Source organism: Astyanax mexicanus, chromosome 12 (genome assembly GCF_023375975.1).
Source record: "Astyanax mexicanus isolate ESR-SI-001 chromosome 12, AstMex3_surface, whole genome shotgun sequence".
NCBI classification, from domain to species: domain Eukaryota; kingdom Metazoa; phylum Chordata; class Actinopteri; order Characiformes; family Acestrorhamphidae; genus Astyanax; species Astyanax mexicanus.
In genome coordinates, this window is record NC_064419.1 from 33891632 (window position 1) to 33904801 (window position 13170).

Genomic DNA, 13170 nt, shown 5'->3' on the forward strand with positions numbered 1-13170 from the left:
TGATTAATTTCTGCTGTCTGGGAATGTGAATGGTTAAACGTGTAAATAACCCATATTAAATGCTGGCCAAAGCCAGCATAATTGTTACAAGATCTGATGCTGTTGATATATCCGCAGAAGATTATATACAGCTCTAGAAAAAATTAAGAATCAGTTTCTCTGATTTTATATGATTGAGTAAAATGAACATTGTTGTTTTATTTTGTAAACTACGGGCAACATTTCTCCCAAATTCCATAAAAATATTTTCCTTTAGAGCATTTATTTGCAGAAAATGAGAAATGGCTGAAAAAACAAAGAAAATGCAGAGCTTTCAGACCTCAGACCCTGGTTTTTAATCACAGTTTTCATGCATCTTGGCATGTTCTCCTCCACCAGTCTTACACACTGCTTTTGGATAACTTTATGCCACTCCTGGTTCATAAATTTAAGCAGTTCAGCTTGGTTTGATGGCTTGTGATAATCTAATTTCCTCTTGATTATATTACAGAGGTTTTCAATTTGGTGACATCAAAGAAACTCATCATTTGTAAGTGGTCTCTTATTCTATCCAGAGCTGTATACTATCAATAAAAATGTATTATCTTCCTTGCAAACCTTTTTTTTTTTTTACAATTTAGAGTACTTCCTAGAGAATAATGCAAAGGCCTCACATTCCCACAAAGTGCTCCATTCTGTGCTTCAAAATACCATATAACCATGTAAATGATCACAATGATGTCCAGATGTGTCCATTATTCCAATCCAAAGCAAATAAGCAAAGCATCATTGTTGTTTTTGTTACAATTTGTATTTTTTTCCCTCCTTCTCTTCTTCAAGTGATGTGTACTTCTAATCTAAGGCAACAACAAAGGTGTAGTGAGGGGGAGTGGAGAATGGAAAAGAAGTGAAAAGATGAAAGCGACCTCATAAGGGCTTTATATACTCAAATTAATTGCATCCATCACGTTCCTGCACCTGTTGCCTTTTAAAAATATATATAAAAAATCGCCTGTAAAATATAAACAGGTCTACTCTTACTAGAGAACACAATGACTTGATCCCAGAATATTTTGGAGCTCATTCGGAGTACATCTTAAAAATATATATTGTTTACAGTTAGAAAATCGAGGGGGAAATGGGTAATGTGCATACATAATATACAGCTCTGGAAAAAAATTTGAGACCATTTAAAAATGATAAGTTTCAATGATTTTACCAATTTGAAAACCTCTGGATTATAACCTAGGGGAAGATGGATGATAACAAGCCATCAAACCAATCTGAACTGCTTGAAGTTATCCAAAAGCAATGTGTAAGACAATCATGTCAAGATTCATGATTTTTTTTTTTTTTATTTAAGGTCTTTTTTGTTATTTCAGCCATTTCTCATTTTCTGCAAATATTTTTTATTTGAAATTTGAGAAAAATATATGTAGTTTATAAAATAAAACAACAATGTTCATTGTACTCAAACATATACCTATAAATAGCAAAATTAGAGAAACTAATTCAGAAACTGGAAACTAGAAAGCCTGAGAAGGGATGATGTGGATATTGCACCCAGACATCGAAACAGCACCCAGAAATGGATGAAAACAGCCTGTGGAAAGATCTTAAAATTGCTGTTGGGAGAAGCTCACTTTAAATGTGAGACCTGGAGCAGTTTGCAAAGTAAGAGTGGTTCAAAATTCCAGTTGAGAGGTGTAAGAAGCTTGTTGACGATTATAGGCGGTGACTGATTTAAGTTTTTTTTTTTTTTAAAGATGCCAATAAATTTGTTCTGCCTGATTTTGGAGATTTGTGTGAAATTATATACATTTTTGCATTTTTGCAATGTTAATCCAAAACACACAAAGACAATAAAAATGCATATGAAAAAATGTGTAATTGCAATCTTTTTCTGGGAAAAATACTTCCTTTTCTGGAAAAATTTCAGGGGTGGCAATACTTATAGCCATGACTGTATGTATAGTTTTGAGTTTGTGCTGGGCAATTTTCACGATTAATTCGGTTAATTTGCATTACAGTTTTAATGCGATTTTCAAAATGAAGTAATCGTGATTTTACACACAGACATTTTATCATTTTTTTAAACTAAAATATCCGATAATGCTACTTATTTCTGAAGTGTTTATCCGTCTTACCCTGGATACTGATGCCTCTCATAGACTAACGCGTGCATATTTTCTTAACATTCCACCAAGGACTGAGTGAATCATTGATTCACTCAATGAGTCGACTCAACTCAAAGGATCTAAACACGAAACAAATCACATGATTATTTCACAAAATATCAGCAGAGTTTATGTGTCCCAGCTTTTAAATGCCTTATTTTCTGGCTTATATATTCAATTAAAATCTGGTATAGATGTATATTTGGCATAGATGGGATATCGGACAGAAATATTCCCAGTCTGATCTGTTTCAAATCTGCCCTCAAACTGTCATATAGGCCAGTTTAACTTTGTATTTATGTATGTGTTGGAGTAGAATTAAACTTGTATCATCCTAAACTCAAGATACCTCTCTAAATCTAAGCTAACTTTACGTTTTTTTCATTCCCTGCAGGGTCCCACGACTCCTTCAGCTTCTACATAGACGAGGCGTCCCCGGTGGGCCCCGAGCAGCCGGAGACCGTGCAGAACTTCGTCTCTGTGTTCGGCACAGTCGCTAAGAAGCTGATGAGGAAGTGGTTGGCCACTCAGACCATGAACTTCTCCAGCCAGCTGGAGGCGGGGATTCGCTTCTTCGACCTCCGCATCTCCACCAAACCCCGAGACCCCGATAACGAGCTTTATTTCGCCCATGGCCTCTTCAGCGCCACCGTGCGCGAGGGTCTGGAGCAGATCAGCACCTTCTTGGCCTCTCACGCCCGCGAGGTGGTCTTCCTAGACTTCAACCACTTCTACGGAGTTCAGAACCTCCACCACGAGAAGCTGGTCCAGATGCTGAGAACCGTGTTCGGGGACCGGCTGTGCCCGGTGGTTTTCGCAGAGGAGGTCAATCTGAAGTACCTGTGGGAGAAGGAATACCAGGTGCTGGTCTTCTACCACAACCCCATGGCCCTGGAGGTGCCCTTCCTGTGGCCCGGCCAGATGATGCCCGCCCCCTGGGCCAACACCACCGACCCAGACAAGCTGATCCAGTTCCTCCAGGCCTCGGTGACGGACCGCAGACACAAAGGAACCTTCTTCGTGTCCCAGATGGTCCTGACGCCCAAAGCTAGCACAGTCATGAAGGGAGTCGCTAGCGGACTGAGGGAGACCATCACAGAGAGGTAAATACAGACAGATATAGAGTAATTAATATCTGTTCCTGAGCTCACGTTTAAATTTGGATATAATTCTTTAAGAAAATAAATATTGAGAAAACACTTCTTTAGAAAATAATTCTCCTGAAAGAAAATGATTCTATATGAAAATATACTTTAGAAAACATTCCTTAGAACGAGTTTTTTTTTAAGAAAATGATTCTTTATAAAGGAATAGAGGAAACGATTTTATAGAAAATATTCTTTAGAAAATAGGTATTTAACAAATGAGAATGAAAATATTTAAAGGTTCTTTAAGTAAACAAAGCTTCAGACAACTCAAATGTCATAATATTTCAGTTTGATTTGATTATGAATGTTTATGAAATCAATTTATTTATAAGATTCTTTAAAAAAAAACATTCTTAAACAATGATTCTTAAAAAAACAGGTCTTTAGGAAATGATTGCTGAATAAATTATGCTTTAGAATAATTAAAAGAAGATTCAAAGCTTCAGAAAATTCAAATGTTTTAGTTTTATTTATTTATGAATGTTTTTTATGTTTATATTAATTTATACCACCATTTTAACAAAGTTAGTTTGATTTCATTTGATTCAGTTGTTTAGAAAACAGTTCTTTAAGAAATGTTTCTTTAAAAAACATTGCTTTAGAAAGAATTTTGTGAAACAATTATTTAGAGAATATTTTTTTAGAAAAAATCGTTAGAATAATTTAGAAATTATTTCAAATGTTTGTAAAATGACTCAAATCTCAAATGTCACCAAATTGTCAGCATGTTTGATTTAATTAGAATGTGAATTACAATGATGCTTTAGAAAGTGCTTTGGTATATAATCTCTTCTTTTATCCTGTTGTTCATGCAGCATTATCAAGTGGTTTAGTTATCTAGTGATTTCATTTATCTAGTTAAATAATTTATCTAGTGCTTTGATTCTACATTTATTCTTAATTCTCAAATGATTCAGTGCATCATAAAATCTCTTTATCTTAAAATCATTTATCACATTTCACCCCAGTCCTATAGTCTCCCTGTTTGTGTGCAGTCCAGCATGGCACAGCTGAATTCACTACTAAGAAAGGTGTAAGACAGTGTAAGACTGGGTGCATAGGGACCCCCTAATTGCTGCAGGGTATTTATCACACTTTATGTATGTAAGTGTCAGGGTGTTGGGGTGTTGTATGTGCGCGGTGTCGTTTGGCTCTGGTTCGCTCTGTAATGGAACCGGGTGGTCTGAGCGCTGGGAGCTGCTGATCTGATGCAGGATTGTTGCGGGCTGTAAGTGGGACAGAAGCTAAAGAGCAAAGCTGACACTCTTAGTCACCCTGCTGCTGTTATAAAGCCTCGTCTACTGAGTGACCACACCAGAGCCCTGCTCTCAGCACAGACTGCCTGCTGTGGCTTTCACTCCTCTCCTCTCTCTTTCCTTAAAAAGTGTATCAGAATCATCTTTACTGAGATCTATATTTCTGTGATGTTTTAGGGCTATAAATAATGAGCATTGTATTAATAAGTAACTATACATTTACCATTAAAAAGTAGTTGCACTAAAAAGGGAGTGTTTTTTTGCAATGCTATTCGGAATAAAAATAAATGTTACCAGGAACAGTAAATGATTGAAGTTTAGACTGATAAGGGCAATATTTATTAATATACACATAAAATTACTGTTTAATATAATATGCCAAACATCTCTGCATAGTTGTAGAGGTTCCTAATGGTGGAGATGTGGCGTGTTGGTAGAAAGTCAAATAGCATCCCATACATTTTTCCATACAGTGTGAGGTCAGAAAAGGTGCTATCACTGGTTACTAGGGTTGCACGATATATTGTTTAAGCATCGTTATAGTCACATTGCAGGACGTGCGATGTCACTTAAGATGTTTGTTTTGATTCTTGACACAAGAAGTAGATACACAGCGTTGTCTCTGTGTCCGTGTGAGTGACCCGCTGCTGCTGCCTGAGAAGCGTGAGAGGGAGGGTAACCGCATGGCCTCCATCAACATGGCTGGGCACGTGCTTGTAAAAAGTTTTCCAGTGCAGATATTTCCAGTTATCGCTGAATTCACGCTTTTAATCCCAGGAAAAACAAACACTCTCATCTACCTTTTAATAAATTATTTAAATGCCTGATTAAAGGGTCAATCACTGTTGTTTTGCTGTTTTCCTCAGGTTTTGAGTGCTCTGTGCAGACTCAGCTCTTGATCGGTCCATACGCGGGGGCGGAGATGATGATGTCATGGGCCCTGCATTGTTTAATATTGCCATATATACAGAGTCGAAAAAAGAAAATTTGCAGTTTAAAATTATTCCAATATCGTGCAGCCCTAATAAGGGCAATATTTATTAAGATAAATGTATTAATGCAACACATGTATAACACAGGTAACACAGCATGCCAAACATCTCAGCATCATTGTAGAGGTTCCTAATGGTGGACATGTGGAGTGTTGATAAAGAGTCAAATAGCATTTCATCCATTTTCAATCGGGAATATGTCTGTTAATGTGGCTGGCCCTGACATAGTATCTGTGTCTTCAAGGCGAGCTCCTGAGATGGTGGCAGTCTGTGGACAAACATTGTCCTGCTGAAATAGGGCACAAAATAAGGTACGATCACTGGTTACAGGTCCTTATTAATGTAATATTGGCCTGTTATAGAGAAGATATATTATCTGGCATTGTATAAACATTTCTGGGTCGTATAGATGTATACGTTTTTGTTATTCCATACCTTTGATGTCTTGACTGATACAGTAAAGTGGAACGTGGTCAGTATAAACTGTTACCTGCTGCTGGAGATGTAAGATGTAAGAGTGGGTGGTAAGATTTGAGTTAGAGTTTGTCCGTGACCTCAGTGACCTCACAGCTGGGGCCCAGTCTGGCACTGTTTATACGTCTGACCCGACGCATCACCACCAACACACTTCCAAAGGCCAGCTGAGCACAAAACACACTGCAGGCGTTTCTATAATACAGGTGTGCTTGGGGAAATGCTGCTAAGGGTCATCCACAGATGATATGGGGTCTCCAAACACATGCATCCTAATGTAAATTTCTGCTTCCAAATGGGATCAGCTATTTACTGCTGTTTTACCACAGGGGCTTCTATGTATTCTCTTTTGTGTATTTTTTGAGTCTGTTCTTGGTGCCCTGAGCCTTTCCTGAGCCATGTTTTGCTACCTTTAAAGCTTACAGTGGATCTGTTTCTGACTGCAGTACCTAAACATGCAGAACATAAACTAGACATAGTGAATTGTGTGTTGTAGGGTGACCAGGTGTGTTATAGGTTAGATCAGGTGTTTTGCTGTTTTCCTCTAGTTTTAAGTACTCGAAAATCTATGAAAAAAGAACATTATTAGGGCTTTATTACAGCAATATTATAGGTCAATATTTATTAAGTGTGCAAAACAGGTTACACAACATGCCAAACAACTCAGCATAGTTGTAGAGGTTCCTAATGGTGGAGATGTGAAGAGCTGATAAAAGTCAAATAGCATTTCATCCAAAGGTGAGTAGTAGGTGGGCTCAGGTGTGTTGTAAATTATATCAGATCTGTCCATATTGATCATATGAGTTGTAGATTGGATCAGGTATGTTTTCGGTAGATCAGGTACATAGTAGGTTAAATCAGCTATATTTTAGGTTGATCTGGTGTATTAAAGATTGGTTCAGGTGTGTTATAGATTGAGCATCCTTGAAAAAGTAAAGTGTTATTATGTATATATTTTTACTTTTATACTTAACATGGAAAAGTACATACTTTTTAAATTAAAAAAATTTACTTAAATACATAAAATGTACTATTTTGGAACTGCTTATGGCAACTTACGTATATTTCAGTTGTAATTAAACTATATTTAAATACAACATAAAATATTAAATTGTGCTTTTGAGTGGTTTTTTTGTACAACTAAGTGTGTGTGTTTTTTAAACACCCTTTTTACTTTTTACACTTAAGGTATATTGTAAATGTACTACTCTGCGTATTGATGCACATCTTGCGTACACTTTAATGCTATTGGGGGAAAAAATATACAATAAAGTGCACTTTAAGCAGTATTTATGTCACTTCCTTGCCCTGTTTTCTGCCCATGTTAGTTTATTGTCTTGTTTTAGTTCTTCGCTTATTAGCCTTCCTGTTTGTTTATTACTATTATTATTATCTCTCGTTTGTTTTGGTTTATTTCTTTGTTCCTTGTTTCTTTGTTTATTTGTTATTTGTTTAATAAATGTATCGCATTACCTGCTTTTAAGTCCACCTTCACGTCTCCCTGCCTGGCAATCCCTGACAATTTAATGCCACTATATTTTTTTTGTTTGTCTATCAACACAACATTCAATTTAAAGCATCGCTTAAAATTAAATAGTATATTAAATTAAACATGCACTTTAAGTGTTCTTTACCTAATTTGAACAGGTTTAATCAGGTGAGTTGTAAGTGAGATCAGGTGAGTTGTAGGTTGGATGAGGAGCCAGACTGTTGGATGTGAGGTATTTTTGGAACATTTATATATATGTTATATACATGTGTGTGTGTGTGTGTGTGTGTGTGTAGAGCCCTCCCAGGAATGATGCAGTGGATCCGATCCCAGCGGCCGGGTGAAAGTGGGGTGAACATCATCACAGCTGATTTCGTGGAGCTGGGCGATTTCATCAGTGCTGTCATCACCCTTAACTACTATCTGGGCGAGGACGAGGAGAACGCCACCTGAGATACCTGTGGGCCCAAACCTACTCTGCCAAACTGCACTTACAGTCTCTCCCTTTCTCTCTCTCTCTCTCTCTCTCTGACTTTCTCTTTTTCTCTCTGCTGTTAGTTTTGTTCTGAATCTCGCCCTCCTCCTGAGCGAGTTTAGGGCTAATAAGGATCTCGGCGGTCGTGAGCGCATCGGGCGACTTTCAGCGCTGAGGATCGAGACGAAGGGCACGGACTTATGAGTTATATATGTGTGCGTGTGTGTGTATGCTTGTGTGTGTGTTTCCTTTCCAGCCAAAAAAAAAAAAAAACACAAGTGATGATGTTGCTTTCCTGCGTCCTGTCTGTCGCAGAGCGTCAAGGTAGCTCCCGATTCTGCTTCTGATCCGAGTATCAGTATCGTATTTAACTCATTTCATGGAGAATTGGTGTTGTTTGTACAGTGACTGTGATGATGATATTATAGGCTCTCTCCTGCTGTGCTGTTAGTAACTCGTACCACTGTCAGTCTGTAAATATCTGTAAACCATCTCAATTATTATTGTTTGTCAGGCACAAAAAATATTTTTATTTGCTCTCCAGTGAGTTCTTGCTTTTTTAAAATGTGGAGGAAACTCTGCTGACCTGCAGTTTTAGAGTTAATTGATGTCACTTTTCTGATGCTTCCGTCCGCATGGCATCAGCTATCAGATACATTCCTAACAGTGCTTCTGTCTTGCATCTGTTTGAAAACGGGGAAACACTCTGTCCTGTATCTTAAGGCCATTGATTAAAGGCTCGACTGTTTTAACCTTGCTTTGAAAGTGATTAAAGCGATAATAGTTTAAATATTACCAGTGCCGAGTGCTTCTTTAGATTCATGCTGCATTCAAGTTCTGTCGGAAAAGTTGAATTATTTAAATCTCTGTTGGCAAAGCATTTTCCAGTGGTGTTCATGTTGTTTCCGACCAAAATCACTTGAAATCTTGAACTGAAATCATGTCCAAAGTCGTAAGTACAAGCTTCCGAGGTGGGCTTGAAGGCAGCATGACACTGGAGCTATGCTGCTAACAAGTAATGCTAGCTTACAAATCAACATTTTTAGCACTGTTAATAAACAAACAAATAAGCTAAATATGCTATTAGCCATATAGCTTCAGTGCTAACTGGAAAGACAAGCTTTCATTACTTGTTTGCTACATTATTGTCAGAGCTTCAGTGCTAATTGGGGAATAATTCCAACCATTGTTCCCTACATTAGAATTGTTAATACTTCCATTAGCTACTTATTAGCAACTTTTGCCACAGAGTTCAAGTGCTAATCTTCCATTAGCTAGCATTACTTGTTAGCCACTTTAGCTAACACTTGTTAGCTCCAGTGTTAAACTAAAGAAGCAAACTTAACACACCCATCATGTCTCGGCTGATTGATTCCAGTGAGGGTTGGTTGGCAGGTTGGATTGTGTGAATTCAGTTTTTGCTGCTTTAACCCGTAGATACGTGGTTGTTGCGTGTAAACAGTGTTCCAGGTTGTGTTACGTATGATTGTAAACACAGCATTGGTCAAAGTTGGATTTATCATCTTTTCACTCCAACTGAACATTCCTGCCTTTAATTTAACTATCGCGAAATTATTTTACAGATTGATTTCTGTCAGTTGTAATGACAATCGCTGAAATCAGGTGTCTGTGTGGGTATGTATGGGTGTGTGTGTGTGAGGATGGATCATCAGATATTGTAGTGTGTTTAGCATGTAGCTGCTGAGGTTCATAACTCTGTAAAATTCCCCATTGGTCAGTGTTTTAATGCAACTTCCGAAACAATGAGTAAACACTTCTAAATCTGGTGTAAAATAAATGTAAATAATGCATTTCAGCTTGTCGCGCCGTTTATTTCCTCCCAACACTCAACAGCTTCGGACATATACTGTTGTTTTCTTTACACTCCTCATTATTATTTTTTTATGATCAAAAATTTTACTAACCGTGCATGGTGTCCCTCAAGGTTCTTTTCTAGGACCGCTGCAATTTCTCAAATTAAATGTGGCACATGTTTTTGAAAAATATTAACATGTAAATAGAAGTAGGTTTAATAAAAACTACACATTAAAAAGAGCTGTAAGAAAATATTGATATATCATGATATTTCGTTTGGCTATACTGTATCACTTCTCAAAAGCATACATTTTTAATTATTAATTTTCATTTATAAGTTGGTGGCTCATTTTGTTTTGTGTTTAAACCCCGCCCACTAGATAGCAGTGTTTATTTAGCTTTTATAAATATGTGTTTTTTTATACTATGAGAGATTTTTAAACTGTCACAATGTCACAAATAACCTTTCTTACAATATATATACAATATATTCTGATATAAAATGTGTATTGCCTGTGTCATGATACATATTGTATTGCTAAAATTGTATATATATATATATATATATATATATATATATATTACATATTGTATTGCTAAAAAATACACAGCACATTAACGGTGGACAACAAATTGAAATAAGAACCAGGTAAATGTGAAACTAGTTTTTTTTACAGCTAATTAGTGGACTAAGCTTCCATTACTTATTTGCTTAGTAGTACTACTTCGAATTCAGTTTTTATTATAACATGTTACAGTGAAGTATGAAGTATGTGTTGAATGTAAATCACCAACGATCACAACAGGACTGTTTGTAAAGTGCCAAAAACCTGAATCACTCAGCAGGCGGTGCACGGCCTCCCTCAAGGCTCTGTTCTAGGACCGCTGCATTTTTCCAGATAAAACGAGGCCCAAATTTTTGGACGCTAGTCAGATGCAAATGGGAAGTGCATTTACATAAACAACAGAGTGGCAGCGTTTTCGCTGGTCAGCCAATTCTGTTCCCTTTTCTAAAGAACAAAACACTCCATGGCCTCATTACATGTTACCTCAATTACAGCAATTCGCTGTTGGCAGAGACAACAGCGCCGTGCAGCTGCAGGAGCCTTTTTCATATCAAAAAACCACACACTGCTCCTACCGGCTGCCGGCTCCCTGCGCTGAACCCCGAGCTCCACGAGCCGTGGAGCTGCGGCTCTGTCGCCACGGGGCTGCTCACTTTCCCCATCAGTCATCAGCAGCTGCAGGAGATAAATGTTATTAAACAAACGTTATTCTCAGTCGCAACCTGATTAAATGCCACATGTTGTAACGTGGTTTGGAAACGAGGCTCTGATCACTTAATTTAGTCCAGCTGAATAAAACCTGGCTGAGTAACGGAGGTGAAGACACGGCCTAAAATAAACCAAATAATTTTCTCATGTCCAACATTTTCAACAGAATAAAAAAAACAGCATTCTCGCCTCTAATAAACTACACAGACTAAAAAATTCAAGTTAACAGATCTGATAATGTTACACAAACTCTAAACAAACCTTTTTTGTAAGGATGTGACCTCTATAAAATGCAACTGGAATCATTTTCTTTAAAGCTCACCTTCCGCGAAAATCCGATTTTCTTGTTTTTTGTGGAATACAGTAGGTCTCTCCGAGTTGAATGTGTACACCTGCACATTAAACTGTTTTGCAGCCCCCATTGTCTGCAGGAGCTAAGCAAAGAAATCCCCCCTCCCCCCCCTCCGAAAAACGGGTGAATTTTGAATTATCTTTCTGCCTACGTAGGCAGAAACTCACAGACCAGCCCACCTTGGCTCGAGAAACTCCCAGAGGCGGAGCTGAAGCGACGCAACATCACCGCTCATCAGTTAGGAGGTGGGAGGCAGTGAGCGGCAGAGCGGTGGAGGGGCGTCGCAGTGCTCCTAGCCAATCAGAGGAGAGATATTTGCATTCTGTTTGCAAGTATGAATATTCATGAGCAAAGCTGGAATCCGGTCATTTTGGACACACCCCTAAAACAGTCCATTAAAAAAGAGCTATACAGAGACACCTGAGCACTTTTTTTTACAAAAACGGCTCACATGTCATTCATTCATACTAGAGACCACAACTAGACATTTTAAAATGAAAGAAAACGGTTCTTTCAGTAGTCATTTTACTCTGTGGCATCATTACCTTCATTAATCCTTTCAGGGACACACAGAGAGACTCTGAGAAAATGTGTCAGATTCACAGATATGGACAAATTATACAAACCATTAAACTAAAGCAGATTTGGGTTGTGATTGTGTTTTAAATGCTGTAAAGGCTCACCAAGAAAGGGAATCAAACCCAGGTCATTTGATTCACAACACAACCTCCTAACTGGGTGAGCTATCTAGTAAAGGTAGTTAATAGGACCCAAGGGCAAAGTAGACAAGACTAAGAGCAGATTGATTTGGACTGAATATAAACTGGAGTTTTATTGTTAGAAAAGTGCTCTACCACACGTCTAGTAAAGCAGGTGTGGTGAGAAATTGTAGGGATTGTCTCAGAAGAGGTGGGTCCAGAAAATATGTACAAAACAAAGAAAAGCCCACACCTTATGTGGGGATTTTGGTGGGAAAAAGATAACAAAGGATGGCAGGAAAAAGCTGGCATTTCCAGGAGTAGGGGAAAATAGTTAAACCAGACAAAATGGCTCCTCCAACAAAAAAAGGAAACTGAACAAATGAAATGGGAAAAAACAGAAGAGAAAGAAGGCACAGCCTATCTTCCACAGCAGACCACAGGTGTTCCTGATTAGGCCTGATTGCTTCCAAAGGCTGCCCTCTGGTGGCCGGAGGATGCCTAGCCCTGGAGCAAGCCCTTTCCCCCCCACAGATGCAGAGTCAAAGTCATTTCTGAGGTGGTTTCTCTGAGTAACTATTGTTTTCCCTGTTGGTTTATGTGCTCAAAAATATGAAAAAAAAGTTGAAATACGTGAATCAAATATTAAATGGTCTGGTTAAATCATCAGTATTATAGGAGCCAGACCCTACAGTTCTTACAACACATTTTTAAAGAAAATCGTCCAAAGAAAACATTCACCAGCTGCTGAGGATCATCAGTTCTCAGTGGTCAGTTTTTTTTTGCAACTTTCAACACAATAATTCATCTCTTCTGAGTCTGTTTTCTTTACACTTACACCATATTTTGGCTAAACTGTACAAAGCACATTTACACACTTCAGTTATAATCACAAAGTTCCAAAAAAAGAACACATTTAGCTAGAATCCTGTGGTGTCCCTTTAGTTTACTTTCTAGAATTGCTGTTGTTTCTCCATTTAAATGTGACAAATATTTTTAAAGCTATTTATATGCAAACATTCAGATTTTTTCAAGAAAAAC

At 37.9% G+C, this 13170-nt stretch overlaps 1 protein-coding gene across 1 annotated transcript in view; it reads left to right on the forward strand.

The window, feature by feature from the left end:
* The window catches only part of plcxd3 (phosphatidylinositol-specific phospholipase C, X domain containing 3), a 32066-nt gene extending 22265 nt beyond the window's left edge, over nt 1-9801 (forward strand). Inside the window, exons 2-3 of the mRNA XM_007247168.3 lie at nt 2551-3259; nt 7812-9801. Of these exons, the coding sequence (XP_007247230.1) occupies nt 2551-3259; nt 7812-7968 (866 nt within the window). The 3' untranslated portion in view covers nt 7969-9801. The remainder of the gene's footprint in view (nt 1-2550; nt 3260-7811) is intronic.
* Nucleotides 9802-13170: the final 3369 nt, after the last annotated feature.